A 20,508-nucleotide genomic window follows, 5' to 3' on the forward strand; every position below is an offset into this window, starting at 1 on the left:
AGTTAATCAAACAGTTCGTGGTAAAGAACTATAATTAAGGAGCGATACAGTTCAGCAGTAACCGAAACTCTAAGAAACAGAGTCTTGATAACGATAGATTCATCGAAAGAATCAAATTTTGATGCTTTTTCAAAATATATAAAATTCATCAAATTGAATGGTGCCCATCAAAAGTTACGAACCTGAGAAAAGTTGCTCAATCTTTGAAAAAGGTGGCAAATACCCCACAGCATCAAGTGATCTTTATGAATCCCCCTCCATCAGATTCATCACACCAGAGAACCCTACTGTAAAGGTTTCGAGCTCCTATGTGCAAAAATTTGGAATTTTGCGATTTTTGCCAAAAGAAAGATCACGGATGCGTACTTATTTGTTTTTTTTTTCCAGGATCATTTGAACCAGTGATCATATTAGATCGAGAGAGGGACCATTTCATCGGAGATCAAAAGTCCTAGTGCCCTGTTTAAGTGTGCAAAAATATTGGAGGGCAGCTAACTACCCTCCCACGCCCATTTTTTCCCATGTCAACCGATCAAAACTTTGAGATAGTTATTTTGTTCAGCATTGTAAAAAAAATCTAATAACTATGTCTTTGAGGATGACTTAACACTCACAGTCCCCGAGGGAAGAGTTGCAATCTATGAACTTTGCCCATTGTTTACATAAAGTATTGGTTATTAGGAAGTATACAGACGTTTTCACGAGGATTTTTCTGGTGGTGGGGGGGGGGCGGTCGTGGGGGTTGTGTGGGATGATCTTTCCACGGAGGAACTTTTTATGGGAGAAGGGATTTTTCCATGGAGGATGGGAGCCAGATTTCTCAGCATTATTTAAAAAAGATCAGAAATTAAATAAAAAAAACAAGTTTTCTTCAACTGAAAGTAAGGAGCAACATTAAAACTTAAAATGAATCGAAATTATTACGTATATGAGGGGAGGGGTCCTTCCCTCGGCAATGCCTCACTCTTTACGCTAATGTTTTTTTCTGTACTTTTGAAAGAGCTATTTATTCTAATTAAACGGTCTTTTTGATTCAGTAGTCATTCTTAAAGAATTGGGAGAGAATTCAAGTTTTAGCGTAAAGAGCGACCCCCCTCATATACGTAATAATTTCTGTTCGTTTTAAGTGTTAATGTTGCTCCGTACTTTCATTTGAAAAAACTTTTTTTCTATTTTATTTTCATTCTGAAGCAAGACTTTTTCATGCCTTTCTTACACTTTTTCTTTGGTTTTTTTCTTAAGAACACAAGATAAGTTTTTTATTAGAACTTACTTATCTGCAATTGCTCCAAACGATACTGATCCTATGACCATTCCAAACATATATGCTGAAGCCAAAACAGGTTCAACCCAGGCATTGTCACATACAAGGTTAAACTAAAAAAAAAAAAAGAAAAAAAAAAGGTAAATATTACGGTTGGAGAAAAATGCTGTCATGCAGTGTCCTTTCCCTTTACCAGTGTTCACTTCCAGAAGTTTAACGTTGGACTAGGATAACTACAGGGATGACTAAAGAGCAAACTACAGCCCATAGTAATCAAAAGTTAAAAAGAGCGTATAGAAAAAAAAATACATAGTGAAAAAAAATGCCATTTGACACTGATTCAGGAATGGTAAGTATAATTTTGGTTCTTCTTAACAGTAAAAGTTAATTTCGAAAAGAAATCTATGGTGATTTAAAAAAAAGTCTGAAGCCTCTCTAAAATGGCATCAGATCAAAATGAAAAAGTGTACCGTTGGAATCAGTATGGTCAAAAACCTAGAATAGGGAAGTTACAGCCCCCTTTCTTGCACAACAAGGAAAACCACTTTTTTTGCATAGGTAGCACTGAAAATTGACGTTGCAGTGTGAAGGGAAGATTTTCGATGTGAAGGAACATAAACGCAAGACCCGTAACATGAAACGTGACAACCTTAGGACTAAACATAACGTGAAGTCTTACGTTTTCAATGTAAAGGAACCTATACTACGGTCATAGACGGCAACGCGACAGAGACGCCGGTTAGGATGTCTCAAGGGCCAGCGGATTCGGAAGTTAGACCGTTACGGGTTCAAAAAAGACTGGCGGAGAGAAAACCAAAAGATGTAAATCGTTAACCCAGCACTAGAGTGGGAAGATGGAGTACGAGTGGGTCGGGAAGAAGAGTCTGAGGTAGACGGACAAGAAGCAGAGGCTTGGCAATAGGAAACGAACCTAGTAGGTTTATTCTTGATCCGGCAATTAGCGCATAGGATTTTGAGGGCCTTGGTGCAATGAATTTGAAAATATGTTTCAGAATCTAAGTGATTTATGTGGGTTAGATGAGTGGGATATTATAGGTCTAGCTGAGACATGGAGAAGTTCTTGTATTTGCATTCAAGGGTTTATATATAAATGCACTTGTGGAAAATCATCGAGGAAAGGCAGAGTGTATGGAGGAGTTGCTGTTTTATGCTAAGAAAGTCGTCTCCGCTTGGTTTTGAGATTAAAAAGTGAGTCTGAGAATATTGTGTGGTAAAAGGTAAAAATGAATGAATTAAATCTAGTAATAGGAGCTGTTTATATAGCACCACAGAAAGTTCGTATATGAAGGAAAATATTTGGGAGTTGGTATCAAAAGAGATGAGAAAATATGTCGAATTGTATGGTGATAGCTATTTTATTCTTACAGGTGACTTTAACGCGTATACTGGGATTTCAGATGTCGTATTTGAGGAAGTTGGAGATAACTGGAGGAGCAATGTATCACGGGATCCTTCCAAATCACCTTGGTATTATGATGATATAAAAATTGCTAAGCGATGGAGTAAGGACCAGAACCGTAGAAGGAATAAATGGGGATCTAATCTTTTAGATTTTTGTGTGAATGAAAAAATGGTAATTATGAATGGTAGACTGGGAGAAGATGAAGAAGTGGGGAATTTTACTTGTTTTTCTGGGTCACCAAGTGTGGTAGATTATTGTTTGGTTGGGTTGAATCTGAGGCCAATGTGTTACAATTTAAGAATGATGGGTTGCCTAGGGTCGGACCACGTCCCATCTGCTTTTAATCTGAGTCTTCCTGGGTTCCAGAGGTCTATATGCGAGATAAAGGTTTAGAGTTGGCAAAGAGAAGGGGAGATAAGTAGATTTACAAAGAATGATCTTTATATTAGAAAACCTATAAAAATAGTTAAGAAGACAGAAGAGATAGTAAACCAAGGGATAATAAGAGGTAGTACTCAGGAGCTAATAGAAGAGTGTGAGGAATTTTGTAAAATTGGTAAGGTGGAGGAGAGTCTAAAGGGACTGAACAAGGTACTGTATGATATTTGCGTAGGAGCAGGATAAAGTGACAGAATTGAGGTTAGGAAATCAGAGGAGAGTGAATTGGATATGGAAAGTAAAAAGTTAAAAGCTAGGCTACAAGAAGCGTTAAATGTAGTCAGGTTCCAGAGACCAGGGACTTTAGATAATAATTTATTGGCATACCAAAGAATTAGGAGAGAGTATAAGAAAGTAGTAAGAAAGTGTAAGAAGCTGAAAAAAGAGGAAGATATTAAGGAGATAGAGCAGGCATTAAAGGATTAGGATAGCAAAGTTTTTTGGAAGAAGGTTTCAAGTTCTACCAGAAGGGAGACAAGCCATGATATCCCCCCCCCCCGCGGACACCTGGTCGAGTGAATTTAAGAGGCAGGAGCCAACGGAAAATGAGTGTGTATTTGAAGATAATTGGAAGTAGTCCCCGAAGCTGCGCCACGCCAACATGACGGCGGCGAATGTATGATCTAATATCGGCGGCGGCGCGCCGCCGATTTTAGACCGGCGGCGTGCCACGGCGCGCAGATTTTTCTGATTAAAAATATTAATAAAAATTCAACTTCACCAAGCACGTTCAACCTCGATTTTAGTAAGGAATTTTAAATGGTTGGCTAAAAACATACAAGAACAATATGACAAAACAGGAATTTGTTGGGCCGTGCGGAAAGTGTTTATGTTCACCGTCGATCAGACCAAGTAGAATTCTCATTTTTAGCCACTAGACCCAGGGAAACCTATGGTGTGTTTATGTTTAACATCGCATTGTTCCTATAAAATCCTGTGTTTAGTCATTTCCTTCTTGTTAATGATTTGGGCTAATGTGTGTATAACTTTCAAAGTTTGAAGTTCAAACATCTCCTGTTCATCAAATACATACGAAAAGGAAGTGAAAAAAACAAATAACATCATCGAAAAAACATTGTATACAAGTCAGATACCATGGCTTAACAACACCAACAATTTTAAATCAGCGGTTACATCACTTCAGTTACAATTGATGTAACAAAAGTGAGTTTGTTCACTCTGCCAGGAGCCATTGATCTTTTTGCAGTCACTATCAGTCCTGTCGTGCTAAAAAGCCGTTTAGCTGGGGCACTTGTAGCCGGTACAGCCAGAACTTTACGAGCGTAAAAAGCCACTCGCGGGATCGGATACTAGCATTGGACATTGGGGTCCCACAGAATGCCGCAAATGGGCTTCTTCTTTGTATCTGCTGAAATAAGTTGTTTTTATAAGGGAGAACACACCTGCACCTTTACCATAGGGCTCCTGCGCTCTATACTACAGGAGGAACTAAACTGCACCTTTACCCTCTTTTCTTATCAACACGGAATAACCCTCCAAAATTCTTTTCGGAAAGAAGTGGTAAAAGTTATGACTTTTCAAGTCAAAGTTTAAGGCTACTTCAACTTCAGTGTGCTCTGCTAACTGTGCAAAAAAAAAATGTAATTCATTTCTATAGATATATTTCTATACTAGCTCTAGATAATCTACTAAGCGAGAAACTACCACAAGTCAGCATCGATAAATAAATGAAACCCAAAACGAACAGAAATTACAATAAATAACTGAGTCAAATTCAAAACAAGCAGAAATTAACATAAGTTGGGCTCAAAACCCCTATGCCTTCCCAAGGCCAGAACATAATTTGCACTTTACTAAAAAAAATAAATGTTTTTACTTTTATAGCTTTAATGAATCAAATAATATTAACATTTTAATTACTAAATATCAGTATATGTTTATTAAACTGACAATGAACATTCATTTGTATTTTTTTTCAGTAAAGTGCAAATTAAATTTTGGCCTTGGGAAGGCATAGGGGTTTTGAGCCCAACTTATGTTGATTTCTGCTCCTTTTTAGTTTGACTCGGGTATTTATTGTAATTTCTGTTCGTTTTGGGTTTCATTTATTTATTGATGCTGACTTGTGGTAATTTCACCCTTGTTAGATTATTTGATTTTATTTTTGCTCATTTTTTTGTTTTATTGAATTCATTAATTTTTTTGAAAAAATTATTTTGTGGAAACAGTTTTTTTCTATTAATTTCTGTTCGTTTAATATTGGCATAGTCTTTTCAGGGAAAAAGAAAAGAATACTTTAAATCTTTTTATTTTTTTAAGAATTTATTGTTTGGCCTGCTATTTGTATGCTGGAAAAAAATTTCAGCAATTTTTAACAACATAGACCCTTTTAAAAATCTGGACACAAATAGTAGTGTTTAATTTAGTTTCATATCTCCTGTAGTTGATCTGAAATGGAAAAGTTGATATTATTCGCAAAAAAATTTGTTTACTTTCTTTGATAGCTTGGATACACTTACGCTAATTTGATTTGGTCAAATTTTACGAGTAGAAGAAGCCCCGAAAGTTTGAACATAATACCCTCAGTCGTTCTTGGGATACTGCTGAGATGCCTTATTGGGAATTAGCATTAACACAGTGCATTTTATTTAATATTAAAGCAATATTTACTTTTTAAACAAAAAGGCAAATTGGAGGGTGGGCGTGGGAGGGGGATTAGTTTCCCTTCAATCACTTTCGACTATTAAAAAGGACATCAGCCCTTTCTATTTCCAATCGAATGAGCCCTTTTCGAAGTTCCTACGACAACTCCTTCGATACGAAGTGTCCTGGTATGAAAAAAAAACAAAACAAAAAAAAATACTACATTGTGCCAACATTGTTCTTTACTTAGGCAGCTCGATTGCGCTGCCTATGATAACATCCTGAATTGCCTAATGCTCTTTTACCTACCTCTTTTCATCCGAAAAATCAGAAAGAAAAATGAATACAATTTTAAAGTGGAAGGTAGAATTTTTGTTTCAAGAAAAATTTCTTCTTCCCCTTCCTACGAACCGATATACATGGCGAGCAGTATTTATCTTTAAGAAACAGATTAGCCGGGATGACGGTTGAAGCCCGGAGGTTGATATCGACAACCAAAAAAGAGAAAAAAAAAAAAAAAAAAAAACACGGCGGCGGATTAGTGACGCCCCCGCCGACAAAATCAGCGGCGGCGTCAGCGCGCTGATGCCAGCTCGGCGGCGCGCCACCGTTTTGTTTTCGGCGGCGGGCCGCCGACTTTTCGGTGCGGCTTCGGGGGATAATTGGAAGAAGAGTATCAAATATCAAGTTTATGGCCCTATGAAGGAAGAAGATGATGCTTTAATTGTGCCAGTAAGATTATAAGAAGCATGGAAAAGCTTAAAAGAGATGAAGAGGTGTTCAGCACCTGATTCTGACGTTATTCCAGCAGTTCTATGGAAGTATAGTAGAAGCATAACATTGTATATTATTTCTTTGATATTTACAGCAGTTCTTCGATCTGGAATTTGGCCTAATGAGTGGAACCTGGCAGTAGGAGTGCTGATTTTTAAGAAAGGGAATAGGAAACTACATGAAAATTATAGATGTATACATTTAGGTAACACACTAGGAAAGCTAACGGCGGAGGTATTAGATAACAGACTTAGAAGTTGGCTCCAGAAAACTGAAAGGCTAGGCGCGGAGCAGTCAGGACTCAGAGAGGGACATATTACGATTGATCAGATTTTTACATTAAAGTGTTTAGTTGATAAGTTTATAAATAAGAAGGGAGGTAAATTGTATGTAGCTTTTTTGGATTTAAAGGGGGCATTTGATAATGTAAAGAGGAAACTGTTAATGAAGGATTGTATAAATATTGGCCTGCCATACCCACTTGTAAGGATTTTAATAAGTATGTATGAAGCTAAAAGGTTTGTTATTAGGGTTGCAGGAAAGTTTTCAGATGTAGTTTGTTCTATAAAGGGGGTTAAACAAGGTTGCCCCCTGTCTCCGCGGCTATTTTCGTTGTTTATTAATGATTTGCCGGATTTTCTTAGGAAGCAAGGAGCCCCAATGGTGTCATTAGATATCTGTGAACTATGCATGCTGATGTTCGCAGATGACCTGGCACTAGTAGCGAAGTCTAGAGAGGATTTATAGTTCTTGTTGGATAGAACTAAGGAATGTATAGATAGGAAACAACTAAGCCTGAATGTAAAGAAGTCGGTAGTTATGGTGTTTAGACAAGGGGGTAAGATAAAATGGAGGGAATAGATTTAGAATGTGGGGATGAGTTTACGTATTTAGGATGTAAGTATTCGTCAAATGGTAAGTTTGGAAAGCAGCTGAAGTTAAGTCTTGCTAAAGGAAAGTCCTGTGCCTATGCTGTGACTGCTAGCCAACTGGCAAACATACAGAACCTGAAGATGCATAAGCAGATATTTCAGGTAAAGATTGAATCGGCTATGCAGTTATGGGTCTGAAGTTTAAGGATACATAGCTGGTGAGACGATGGAGAAGATTCAGCTTCGGTATTTTAAGCCGAGTTTTAGGTTAACATTTTTAAACGAATAGTTTAGTATTGAGAGGAGATCTAGGTTTATTTTTTTTAAGAAGTGATAGGCTAGTAGGGATGATAAGACTATGGGAGAAAATCCTGAGTATGCCCAGAGTAAGGATAACAAAAGCAGCATATTTAGAAGCTCTGAGGATCCCAAAGAGTGATACGTGGCCATCTCAAATAAAGAAGATATTCGGTTATTGTGGATTTTCAGAGCTATGGAATGGTGGGCTAGGACTTGGATTAAAGGAAGGAGCAGTTGCAAGTAGGGTCAGGCAGAGGTTAAGGGACCATGAGATCCAGGTGTGGCATGCGCGAGTGAATGAGACCCAATCATTGGAGTTATATGCAAAGGCTAAGGAGCAGTGGGGAGAAGAATTGTATCTAAAGCTGGGGCTTCAAACTTGAAGGGCACCCCCCTCCCTCCAACTTTTTGACACCCCTCTCCCCTCCCTATTTTTTTATTTTTTTTTAACATGATATATTTTTTTCAACTTTTTTTTTACATGTCTTCGAATGAGATGAAACATACTTAAATTCAGTAGTGTTTTGTCGTGGTTTACCTTGTCACAGTTATATTCTCTTGATTTTTCAAAGTTCATTTTGGATTTTTACATTCTCATGATTTTTCAAAGTTCATTTTGAATTTCTTTCATTTAAATGCAAGAGTTGGATTATTTCAATAGTGTTTTGTCTTGGTTTACCATGTCACAGTTACATTCTCTTGGTTTTTCAAAGTTCATTTTGAATTTCTTTCATTAAATACAAGAGTTGGAATATTTCAATAGTGTTTTGTCGTGGTTTACCTTTTCACAGTTACATTCTCTTGATTATTCAAAGTTCATTTTCGATTTCTTTCCTTGAAATGCAAGAGTTGGAATATTTCAGTAGTGTTTTGTCGTGGTTTACCTTGTCACAGTTACATTCTCTTGATTTTTCAAAGTTTATTTTGGATTTCTTTCTTTGAAATGCAAGAGTTGGAATATTTCAGTAGTGTTTTGTCTTGGTTTACCTGGTCACAGTTACATCCTCTTGATTTTTCCAAAGTTCATTTTGGGTTTTTACATTCTCTTAATTTTTCAAAGTTCATTATGATTTACCTTCGTGATATGCAAGAGTTGTGACATGTCAGTTATAGTTCGTCATTGTTTACCATCTCAAAGTTACATTATCCTGAATTTTCGCTGTTATACTTTAATTTCATTCGAGTATTTCAAGTGCTGGAATATTTCAATAGTGATTTGTCGTGGTTCAACTTGTCACAGTTACATTCTATTGATTTTTTAAATTTCATTTTGGATTTCTTTCCTTGAAATGCAAGAGTTCGAATATTTCAGTAGTGTTTTGTCGTAGTTTACCTTGTCACAGTTACAGTCTATTGATTTTTCAAAGTTCAGTTTTGGATTTCTTTTCTTGAAGTGCAAGAGTTGGAATATTTCAGTAGTGTTTTGTCGTGCTTTACCTTATTACAGTTACATTCTCTTGAATTTTCAAAGTTTATTTTGGATTTCTTTCCTTGAAATGCAAGAGTTGGAATATTTCAGTAGTGTTTTGTCTTGGTTTACCTTGCCACAGTTACATTCTTTTGATTTTTCAAAGTTCATTTTTGGATTTCTATCGTTGAAATGCAAGAGTTGGAATATTTCAGTGGTGTTTTTGTTGTGGTTTACCTTGTCACAGTTACATTCTCTTGATTTTTCAAAGTTCATTTCGAATTTCTTTCGTTGAAATGCAAGAGTTGTATTATTTCAGTAGTGTTTTGTCATGGTTTACCTTGCCACAGTTATATTCTCTTGATTTTTCAAAGTTCATTTTCAATTTCTTTAATTCAAATGCAAGAGTTGGAATATTTCAGTAGTGTTTTGTCGTGGTTTACCATGTCACGGTTACATTCTCTTGATTTTTCAAAGTTCATTTTGTATTTCTTTCATTGAAATGCAAGAGTTGGAATATTTCAGTAGTGTTTTGTCCTGGTTTACCATGTCACATTTACAGTCTCTTGATTTTCCAAAGTTCATTTTGGATTTCTTTCATTGAAATGCAAGAGTTGGAATATTTCAGCAGTTTTGTCGTGGTTTACCATATGACAGTAACATTCTCTTGATTTTTCAAAGTTCATTTTGAATTTCTTTCATTGAAATGCAAGAGTTGGATTATTTCAGTAGTGTTATGTCGTGGTTTACCTTGTCACAATTACATTCTCTTAATTTTTCAAAGTTCATTTTGAATTTCTTTCGTTGAAATGCAAGAGTTGGAATATTTCAGTAGGGTTTTGTCGTGGTTTACCTTGTAACATTTACATTCTCATGATTTTTCAAAGTTCATTTTGAATTTCTTTCATTAAAATGCAAGAGTTGGATTATTTCAGTAGTGTTTTGTCATGGTTTACCATGTCACAGATACATTCTCTTGAGTTTTTCAAAGTTCATTTTTGGATTTCTTTCGTTGAAATGCAGGAGTTGCAATATTTCAGTAGTGTTTTGTCATGGTTTACCATGTCACAGTTACATTCTCTTGATTTTTCAAAGTTCATTTTGAATTTATTTCATTGAAATGCAAGAGTTGGATTATTTCAGTAGTGTTTTGTCGTGGTTTACCTTGTCACAGTTACATTCTCTTAATTTTTCAAAGTTGATTTTGTATTTTTTTCATTAAAATGCGAGAGTTGGATTATTTAGGTAATATTTTGTCGTGGTTTACCTTGTCACAGTTATATTCTCTTGATTTTTCAAAGTTCACTTTGAATTTATTTCATTGAAATGCAACAGTTTGAATATTTCAGTAGTGTTTTGTTGTGCTTTACCTTATCAAAGTTACATTCTCTTAATTTTTTCAGTTCATTTTAAATTTTTTTCGTTGAAATGCAAGAGTTTGAATATTTCAGTTGTGTTTTGTTGTGCTTTACCTTGTCACAGTTATAGTCTCTTGATTTTTCAAAGTTCATTTTGAATTTCTTTCATTGAAATGCAAGAGTTGGAATATTTCAGTAGTGTTTTGTTGTGGTTTACATAGTCAAAGTTACATTCTCTTGATTTTCAAATTTAAGTTTTTATTTCTTTCGTTGAAATTCCAGAGTTGGCATATTTCAGTATTGTTTTGTTGTGATTTACCTTATCACAGTTACATTCTGTTGATTTTTCAAAGTTTATTTTTGGATTTCTATCGTTGCAATGCAAGAGTTGGAATATTTCAGTGGTGTTTTTGTTATGGTTTACCTTGTCACAGTTACATTCTCTTGATTTTTCAAAGTTCATTTTAAATTTATTTCGTTGAAATGCAAGAGTTGTAATATTTCAGTAGTGTTTTGTCATGGTTTACCTTGCCACAGTTATATTCTCTTGATTTTTCAAAGTTCATTTTCAATTTCTTTCATTCAAATGCAAGAGTTGGAATATTTCAGTAGTGTTTTGTCGTGGTTTACCTTGCCACAGTTACATTCTTTTGATTTTTCAAAGTTTATTTTTGGATTTCTATCGTTGAAATGCAAGAGTTGGAATATTTCAGTGGTGTTTTTGTTATGGTTTACATTGTCACAGTTACATTCTCTTGATTTTTCAAAGTTCATTTTAAATTTCTTTCGTTGAAATGCAAGAGTTGTAATATTTCAGTAGTGTTTTGTCATGGTTTACCTTGCCACAGTTATATTCTCTTGATTTTTCAAAGTTCATTTTCAATTTCTTTCATTGAAATGCAAGAGTTGGAATATTTCAGTAGTGTTTTGTCGTGGTTTACCATGTCACAGTTACATTGTCTTGATTTTTCAAAATTCATTTTGGATTTCTTTTGTTGAAAGGCAAGAGTTGGAATATTTCAGTAGTGTTTTGTCATGGTTTACCCTGTCACAGTTACATTCTATTGCATTTTTCAAAGTTCATTTTGAATTTCTTTCATTGAAATGCAAGAGTTGGATTATTTCAGTAGTGTTATGTCGCGGTTTACCTTGTCACAGTTACATTCTCTTTATTTTTCAAAGTTCATTTTGAATTTCTTTCTTTGAAATTCAAGAGTTGGAATATTTCAGTAGTGTTTTGTCGTGGTTTACCTTGTAACAGTTACATTCTCATGATTTTTCAAAGTTCATTTTGAATTTCTTTCATTAAAATGCAAGAGTTGGATTATTTCAGTAGTGTTGTGTCATGGTTTACCATGTCAAAGTTAAATTTTCTTGATTTTTCTAAGTTCATTTTGGATTTCTTTCTTTGAAATGCAAAAGTTGGAATATTTCACTATTTTTGTGCCAGGGTTGACATTTTCACAGTTACATTCTTTTGATTTTTCTAAGCTCATTTTGAATTTCTTTCGTTCAAATGCAGGAGTTGGAACATTTCAGTAGTGTTTTGTCATGGTTTAAATTGTCAAACTCAAAGTTTCTTAATTGTTCAATGTTCATTTCGAATTTATTTCATCGAAATGCAAGAGTTGGAATATTTCAGTAGTGTTTTGTCGTGGTTTAGCTTGTCACAGTTACTTTTTCTTTATTTTTCAAAGTTAATTTTGGATTTCTTTCATTGAGATGCAAGAGTTTTAATCTTTAAGTAGCGTTTTGTCATGTTTTACCTTGTCACAGTTATATTCTCTTAATTTTTCTAAGTTAATTTTGAATTTATTTCATTGAAATGCAAGAGTTGGATTATTTAAGTAGTGTTTTGCTGTGGTTTACATTGTCAACGTTACGTTCTTTTAGTTTTTTAAGTTCATTTTGCATTTTTTTCGTTGAAGTACAAGAGTTGGAATATTTCATTAGTGTTTTGTTGTGCTTTACCTTGTCACAGTTACATTCTCTTGATTTTTAAAAGTTAATTTTGAATTTATTTCATTGAAATGCAAGAGTTGGAATATTTCAGTAGTGTTTTGTTGTGGTTTACCTTGTCAAAGTTACATTCTTTTGATTTTTCAAAGTTCATTTTGGATTTATTTCGTTGAAATGAAAGAGTTGGAATATTTCAGTAGTGTTTTTCTCGTGGTTTACCTTGTCACAGTTACATTATCTTGATTTTTTCAAAGTTCCTTTATGAATTTCTTTCGCAAAATGCAAGAGTTGTAATATTTCAGTAGTGTTTTGTCGTGGTTTACCATGTCACAGTTACATTCTCTTGATTTTCAAAGTTCATTTTGGATTTCTTTCGTTGAAATGCAAGAGTTGGAATATTTCAGTCGTTTTTTGTCATGGTTTACCTTGTCACAGTTACATTCTCTTGATTTTTCAAAGTTCATTTTGAATTTCTTTCGTTGAAATGCAAGAGTTGTATTATTTCAGTAGTGTTTTGTCATGGTTTACCTTGCCACAGTTATATTCTCTTGATTTTTCAAAGTTCATTTTCAATTTCTTTCATTCAAATGCAAGAGTTGGAATATTTCAGTGGTGTTTTTGTTATGGTTTACCTTGTCACAGTTACATTCTCTTGATTTTTCAAAGTTCATTTCGAATTTCTTTCGTTGAAATGCAAGAGTTGTATTATTTCAGTAGTGTTTTGTCATGGTTTACCTTGCCACAGTTATATTCTCTTGATTTTTCAAAGTTCATTTTCAATTTCTTTCATTCAAATGCAAGAGTTGGAATATTTCAGTAGTGTTTTGTCGTGGTTTACCATGTCACGGTTACATTCTCTTGATTTTTCAAAGTTCATTTTGGATTTCTTTCGTTGAAATGCAAGAGTTGGAATATTTCAGTAGTGTTTTGTCATGGTTTACCATGTCACAGTTACATTCTCTTGATTTTTCAAAGTTCATTTTGAATTTCTTTCATTGAAATGCAAGAGTTGGATTATTTCAGTAGTGTTATGTCGTGGTTTACCTTGTCACAATTACATTCTCTTAATTTTTTAAAGTTCATTTTGAATTTATTTCGTTGAAATGCAAGAATTGGAATATTTCAGTAGTGTTTTGTTGTGGTTTACCTTGTAACAGTTACATTCTCATGATTTTTCAAAGTTCATTTTGAATTTCTTTCATTAAAATGCAAGAGTTGGATTATTTCAGTAGTGTTTTGTCATGGTTTACCATGTCACAGTTACATTTTCTTGATTTTTCAAAGTTCATTTTGGATTTCTTTCGTTGAAATGCAAAAGTTGGAATATTTCAGTAGTGTTTTATCGTGGTTTACCATGTCACAGTTACATTCTCTTGATTTTTCAAAGTTCATTTTGAATTTCTTTCGTTGAAATGCAGGAGTTGCAATATTTCAGTAGTGTTTTGTCATGGTTTACCATGTCACAGTTACATTCTCTTGATTTTTCAAAGTTCATTTTGAATTTATTTCATTGAAAGGCAAGAGTTTGAATATTTCAGTAGTTTCTTGTCGTGGTTTACCTTGTCACAGTTACATTCTCTTGATTTTTCAAAGTTCATTTTGAATTTCTTTCGTTGAAATGCAAGAGTTGGAATATTTCAGTAGTGTTTTGTCATGGTTTACCTTGTCACAGTTAAATTCTCTTAATTTTTCAAAGTTCATTTTTAATTTCTTTCATTGAAATGCAAGAGTTGGAATATTTCAGTAGTGTTTTGATGTGCTTTACCTTATCAAAGTTACATTCTCTTAATTTTTTCAGTTCATTTTAAATTTTTTTCGTTGAAATGCAAGAGTTTGAATATTTCAGTTGTGTTTTGTTGTGGTTTACCTTGTCACAGTTATAGTCTCTTGATTTTTCAAAGTTCATTTTGAATTTCTGTCATTGAAATGCAAGAATTGGATTATTTCAGTAATTTTTTTTTGTGGTTTACCTTGTCAAAATAACATTCATTTGATTTTTCAAAGTTCATTTTGGATTTCTTTTGTTGATATGTAGGAGTTGGAATATTTCAGTAGTGTTTTTTCATGATTTACCTTATCACAGTTACATTCTGTTGATTTTTCAAAGTTTATTTTTGGATTTCTATCGTTGCAATGCAAGAGTTGGAATATTTCAGTGGTGTTTTTGTTATGGTTTACCTTGTCACAGTTACATTCTCTTGATTTTTCGAAGTTCATTTTAAATTTCTTTAGTTGAAATGCAAGAGTTGGAATATTTCAGTAGTGTTTTGTCATGGTTTACCTTGTCACAGTTAGATTCTCTTGATTTTTCAAAGTTCATTTTGGATTTCTTTCCTTCAAATGCAAGAGTTGGAATATTTCATTAGTGTTTTGTCGTGGTTTACCTTGCCACATTTACATTCTTTTGATTTTTAAAAGTTCATTTTTTGATTTATATAGTTGCAATGCAAGAGTTGGAATATTTAAGTTGTGTTTTTGTCCTGGTTTACATTGTCACAGTTACATTCTCTTGATTTTTCAAAGTTCATTTTAAATTTCTTTCTTTGAAATGCAAGAGTTGTAATATTTCAGTAGTGTTTTGTCATGGTTTACCTTGACACAGTTATATTCTCTTGATTTTTCAAAGTTCATTTTCAATTTCTTTCATTCAAATGCAAGAGTTGGAATATCTTAGTATTGATTTGTCATGGTTTACCATCTCACATTTACATTCTCTTGATTTTTCATAGTTCATTTTGAATTTCTTTCGTTGAAATGCAAGAGTTGGAATATTCAAGCCGTGTTTAGTCGTGGTTTACCATGTCACAGTTACATTCTCTTGATTTTTCAAAGTTCATTTTGAATTTCTTTCATTGAAATGCAAGAGTTGGAATATTTCAGTAGTGTTTTGTCGCGGTTTACCTTGTCACAGTTACATTCTCTTTATTTTTCAAAGTTCATTTTGAATTTCTTTCTTTGAAATGCTAGAGTTGGAATATTTCAGTAGTGTTTTGTCGTGGTTTACCTTGTCACAGTTACATTCTCATGATTTTTAAAAGTTCATTTTGAATTTCTTTCATTAAAATTCAAGAGTTGGATTATTTCAGTAGTGTTTTGTCATGGTTTACCATGTCAAAGTTACATTCTCTTGATTTTTCAAAGTTCATTTTGGATTTCTTTCGTTGAAATGCAAAAGTTGGAATATTTCAGTATTGTTGCGTCATGATTTAACATGTCAAAGATTCAGTTTTTTTATTTTTCAAAGCTCATTTTTGAATTTGTTTCGTTCAAATGCAGGAGTTGGAATATTTCAGTAGTGTTTTGTCATGGTTTACAATGTCACAGATACATTCTCTTGATTTTTCAAAGTTCATTTTGAATTTCTTTCATTGAAATGCAAGAGTTGGAATAGTTCAGTAGTGTTTTGGAGTGGTTTAACTTGTCACAGTTACATTCTCTTGATTTTTCAAAGTTCATTTTGAATTTCTTTCGTTGAAATGCAAGAGTTGTAATATTTAAGTAATATTTTGTCATGGTTTACCTTGTCACAGTTAAATTCTCTTGATTTTTAAAAGTTCATTTTGAATTTATTTCATTGAAATGCAAGAGTTGGAATATTTCAGTAGTGTTTTGCTGTGGTTTACCTTATCAAAGTTACGTTCTCTTAGTTTTTTCAGTTCATTTTGATTTTTTTTCGTTGAAATGCAAGAGTTTGAATATTTCAGTAGTGTTTTGTTGTGCTTTACCTTGTCACAGTTACATTATCTTGATTTTTCAAAGTTCATTTTGAATTTCTTTCGTTGAAATGCAAGAGTTGGAATATTTCAGTAGTGTTTTGTTGTGGTTTACCTTGTCACAGCTACATTCTCTTGATTTTTCAAAGTTCATTTTGTATTTCTTTAGTTGAAATGCAAGAGTTTGAAAATTTCAGTAGTGTTTTTTTCGTGCTTTACCGTGTCACAGTTACATTATCTTGATTTTTTCAAAGTTCATTTATGAATTTATTTCGCAAAATGCAAGAGTTGGAATATTTCAGTAGTGTTTTGTCGTGGTTTACCATATCACAGTTACATTCTCTTGATTTTTCAAAGTTCATTTTGTATTTCTTTCGTTGAAATGCAAGAGTTGGAATATTTCAGTAGTGTTTTGTCGTGGTTTACCATGTCACAGTTACATTTTATTGATTTTTAAAAGTTCATTTTGAATTTCTTTCATTGAAATTCAGAAGTTGGATTATTTCAGTAGTGTTATGTCGTGGTTTACCTTGTCACAGTTACATTCTCTTAATTTTTCAAAGTTCATTTTGTATTTCTTTCGTTGAAATGCAATAGTTGGAATGTTTCAGTAGTGTTTTGTCGTGGTTTACCATGTCACAGTTACATTCTCTTGATTTTTCAAAGTTCATTTTGAATTTCTTTCGTTGAAATGCAAGAGTTGGAACATTTCAGTAGTGTTTTGTCATGGTTTACCATGTCACAGTTACATTCTCTTGATTTTTCAAAGTTCATTTTGAATTTTTTTCGTTGAAATGCAAGAGTTGGATTATTTCAGTAGTGTTTTGGCGTGGTTTACCTTGTCACAGTTACATTCTCTTAATTTTTCAAAGTTCATTTTGAATTTCTTTCTTTTAAATGCAAGAGTTGGAATATTTAAGTAGTGTTTTGCTGTGCTTTACCTTGTCAAAGTTACATTCTTTTATTTTTTTCAGTTAATTTTGAATTTTTTTCGTTGAAGTACAAGAGTTTGAATATTTCAGTAGGGGTTTGTAGTGCTTTACCTTTTAACAGTTGCATTCTATTAATTTTTCAAAGTTCATTTTGGATTTAATTCATTGAAATGCAATAGTTGGAATATTTCAGTAGTGTTTTGTTTTGGTTTAACTTGTCAAAGTTAAATTTTCGTGATTTTTCAAAGTTCATTTTGGATTTCTTTCGTTGAAATGCAAGAGTTGGAATATTTCAGTAGTGTTTTGTCGTGATTTACCTTATCACAGTTACATTCTGTTGAATTTTAAAAGTTTATTTTGGATTTCTTTACTTGAAATGCAAGAGTTGGAATATTTCAGTAGTGTTTTGTCGTGGTTTACCTTGCCACAGTTACATTCTTTTGATTTTTCAAAGTTTATTTTTGGATTTCTATATTTGAAATGAAAGAGTTGGAATATTTCAGTGGTGTTTTTGTTATGGTTTACATTGTCACAGTTACATTCTCTTGATTTTTCAAAGTTCATTTTAAATTTCTTTCGTTGAAATGCAAGAGTTGTAATATTTCAGTAGTGTTTTGTCATGGTTTACCTTGCCACAGTTATATTCTCTTGATTTTTCAAAGTTCATTTTCAATTTCTTTCATTAAAATGCAAGAGTTGGAATATTTCAGTAGTGTTTTGTCGTGGTTTACCATGTCATAGTTACATTCTCTTGATTTTTCAAAGTTCATTTTGGATTTCTTTCGTTGAAATTCAAGAGTTGGAATATTTCAGTAGTGTTTTGTCATGGTTTACCATGTCACAGTTACATTCTCTTGATTTTTCAAAGTTCATTTTGAATTTCTGTCATTGAAATGCAAGAGTTGGATTATTTCAGTAGTGTTATGTCCCGGTTTACCGTGTCACAGTTACATTCTCGTAATTTTTTAAAGTTCATTTTGAATTTTTTTCGTTGAAATGCAAGAGTTGGAATATTTTAGTAGGGTTTTGTCGTGGTTTACCTTGTCACAGTTACATTCTCTTGATTTTTCAAAGTTCATTTTGAATTTCTTTCGTTGAAATGCAAGAGTTGGATTATTTCAGTAGTGTTTTGTCATGGTTTACCATGTCAAAGTTACATTCTCTTGATTTTTAAAAGTTCATTTTGTATTTCTGTCGTTGAAATGCAACAGTTGGAATATTTCAGTAGTGTTTTGTCGTGGTTTACCATGTCACAGTTACATTCTCTTGATTTTTCAAAGTTCATTTTGAATTTCTTTCATTGAAATGCAAGAGTTGGAATATTTCAGTAGTGTTTTGTCGTGGTTTACCATGTCACCGTTACATTCTCTTGATTTTTCGAAGTTCATTTTGAATTTATTTCATTGAAATGCAAGAGTTGGATTATTTCAGTAGTGTTTTGGCGTGGTTTAGCTTGTCACAGTTACATTTTCTCGATTTTTCAAAGTTTATTTTGAATTTCTTTCATTGAAATGCAAGAGTTTGATTATTTCAGTAGTGTTTTGTCATTGCTTACCTTGTTAAACTTATATTCTCTTTATTTTTCAAAGTTAATTTTGGATTTCTTTCCTTGAAATGCAAGAGTTGGAATATTTCAGTAGTGTTTTGATGTGCTTTACCTTATCAAAGTTACATTCTCTTAGTTTTTTCAGTTCATTTTGATTTTTTTTCGTTGAAATGCAAGAGTTTGAATATTTCAGTAGTGTTTTGTTGTGCTTTACCTTGTCACAGTTACATTCTCTTGATTTTTAAAAGTTAATTTTGAATTTCATTCATTGAAATGCAAGAGTTGGAATATTTCAGTAGTGTTTTGTCGTGGTTTGCCTTGTCACTGTTACATTCTCTTGATTTTTCAAAGTTTATTTTGGATTTATTTCGTTGAAATGCAAGAGTTGGAATATTTCAATAGTGTTTTTCTCGTGGTTTACCTTGTCACTGTTACATTATCTTGATTTTTTCAAAGTTCCTTTATGAATTTCTTTCGCAAAATGCAAGAGTTGGAATATTTAAGTAGTGTTTTGTCGTGGTTTACCATCTCACAGTTACATTCTCTTGATTTTTCATAGTTCATTTTGGATTTCTTTCGTTGAAATGCAAGAGTTGGAATATTTCAGTAGTGTTTTGTCATGGTTTACCATGTCACAGTTACATTTCATTGATTTTTAAAAGTTCATTTTGAATTTCTTTTATTAAAATGCAGGAGTTGGATTATTTCAGTAGTTTTATGTCGTGGTTTACCTTGTCACAGTTACATTCTTTTAATTTTTCAAAGTTCATTTTGAATTTCTTTCATTGAAATGCAAAAGTTGGAATATTTCAGTAGTGTTTTGTCGTGGTTTACCATGTCACAGTTACATTCTCTTAATTTTTCAAAGTTCATTTTGAATTTCTTTCGTTGAAATGCAAGAGTTGGAATATTTCATTAGTGTTTTGTTGTGCTTTACCATGTCACAGTTACATTCTCTTGATTTTTCAAAGTTCATTTTGAATTTTTTTCATTTATGCAAGAGTTGGATTATTTCAGTAGTGTTTTGGCGTGGTTTACCTTGTCACAGTTACATTCTCTTGATTTTTCAAAGTTCATTTTGAATTTATTTCGTTGAAATGCAAGAGTTGGAATATTTAAGTAGTGTTTTGTCATGGTTTAACTTGTCACAGTTAAATTCTCTTAATTTTTCAAAGTTCATTTTGAATTTCTTTCATTGAAATGCAAGAGTTGGAATATTTCAGTAGTGTTTTGCTGTGCTTTACCTTATCAAAGTTACATTCTTTTAATTTTTTCAGTTCATTTTGAATTTTTTTCATTAAAATGCAAGAGTTGGAATATTTCAGTAGTGTTTTGTTGTGCTTTACCTTGTCACAGTTGCATTCTCTTGATTTTTCAAAGTTCATTTTGAATTTCATTCATTGAAATGCAAGAGTTGGAATATTTCAGTAGTGTTTTGTTGTGGTTTACCTTGTCACAGTTACATTCTTTTGATTTTTCAAAGTTTATTATGGATTTCTTTCGTTGAAATGCAAGAGTTGGAATATTTCAGTAGTGTTTTTCGTCGTGGTTTACTTTGTCACAGTTACATTATCTTGATTTTTTCAAAGTTCCTTTATGAATTTCTTTCGCAAAATGCAAGAGTAGGAATATTTCAGTATTGTTTTGTCATGGTTTACCTTGTCACAGTGACATTCTCTTGATTTTTCAAAGTTCATCTTCAATTTTTTTCGTTGAAATGCAAGAGTTGGAATATTTTAGTAGTGTTTTTTCGTGGTTTATAGTGTAAAAGTGACAGTCTCTTGATTTTTAAAAGTTCATGTTGGATTTCTTTCATTGAAATATGTTTTGTTATGCTTTGCCTTGTCACATTTACATTCTCTTTACATTAAAAAGTTCATTTTTAATTCCTTTCATTGAAATGCAAGAGTTGGAATA

General features: G+C 32.8%; 1 protein-coding gene across 1 annotated transcript in view; it reads right to left on the reverse strand.

Annotated features, from left to right (window-relative positions):
• The window catches only part of LOC148955687 (organic cation transporter protein-like), an 83,985-nt gene that overhangs the window by 43,113 nt on the left and 20,364 nt on the right, over window positions 1–20,508 (reverse strand). Inside the window, exon 3 of the mRNA XM_089108303.1 lies at window positions 1,274–1,377. Coding sequence (XP_088964429.1) covers window positions 1,274–1,377 — 104 coding nt within the window. The remainder of the gene's footprint in view (window positions 1–1,273; window positions 1,378–20,508) is intronic.

This window comes from Artemia sp. Qi Xiang Cuo, chromosome 2, assembly GCF_049724085.1.
Source record: "Artemia sp. Qi Xiang Cuo chromosome 2, ASM4972408v1, whole genome shotgun sequence".
NCBI classification, from domain to species: domain Eukaryota; kingdom Metazoa; phylum Arthropoda; class Branchiopoda; order Anostraca; family Artemiidae; genus Artemia; species Artemia sp. Qi Xiang Cuo.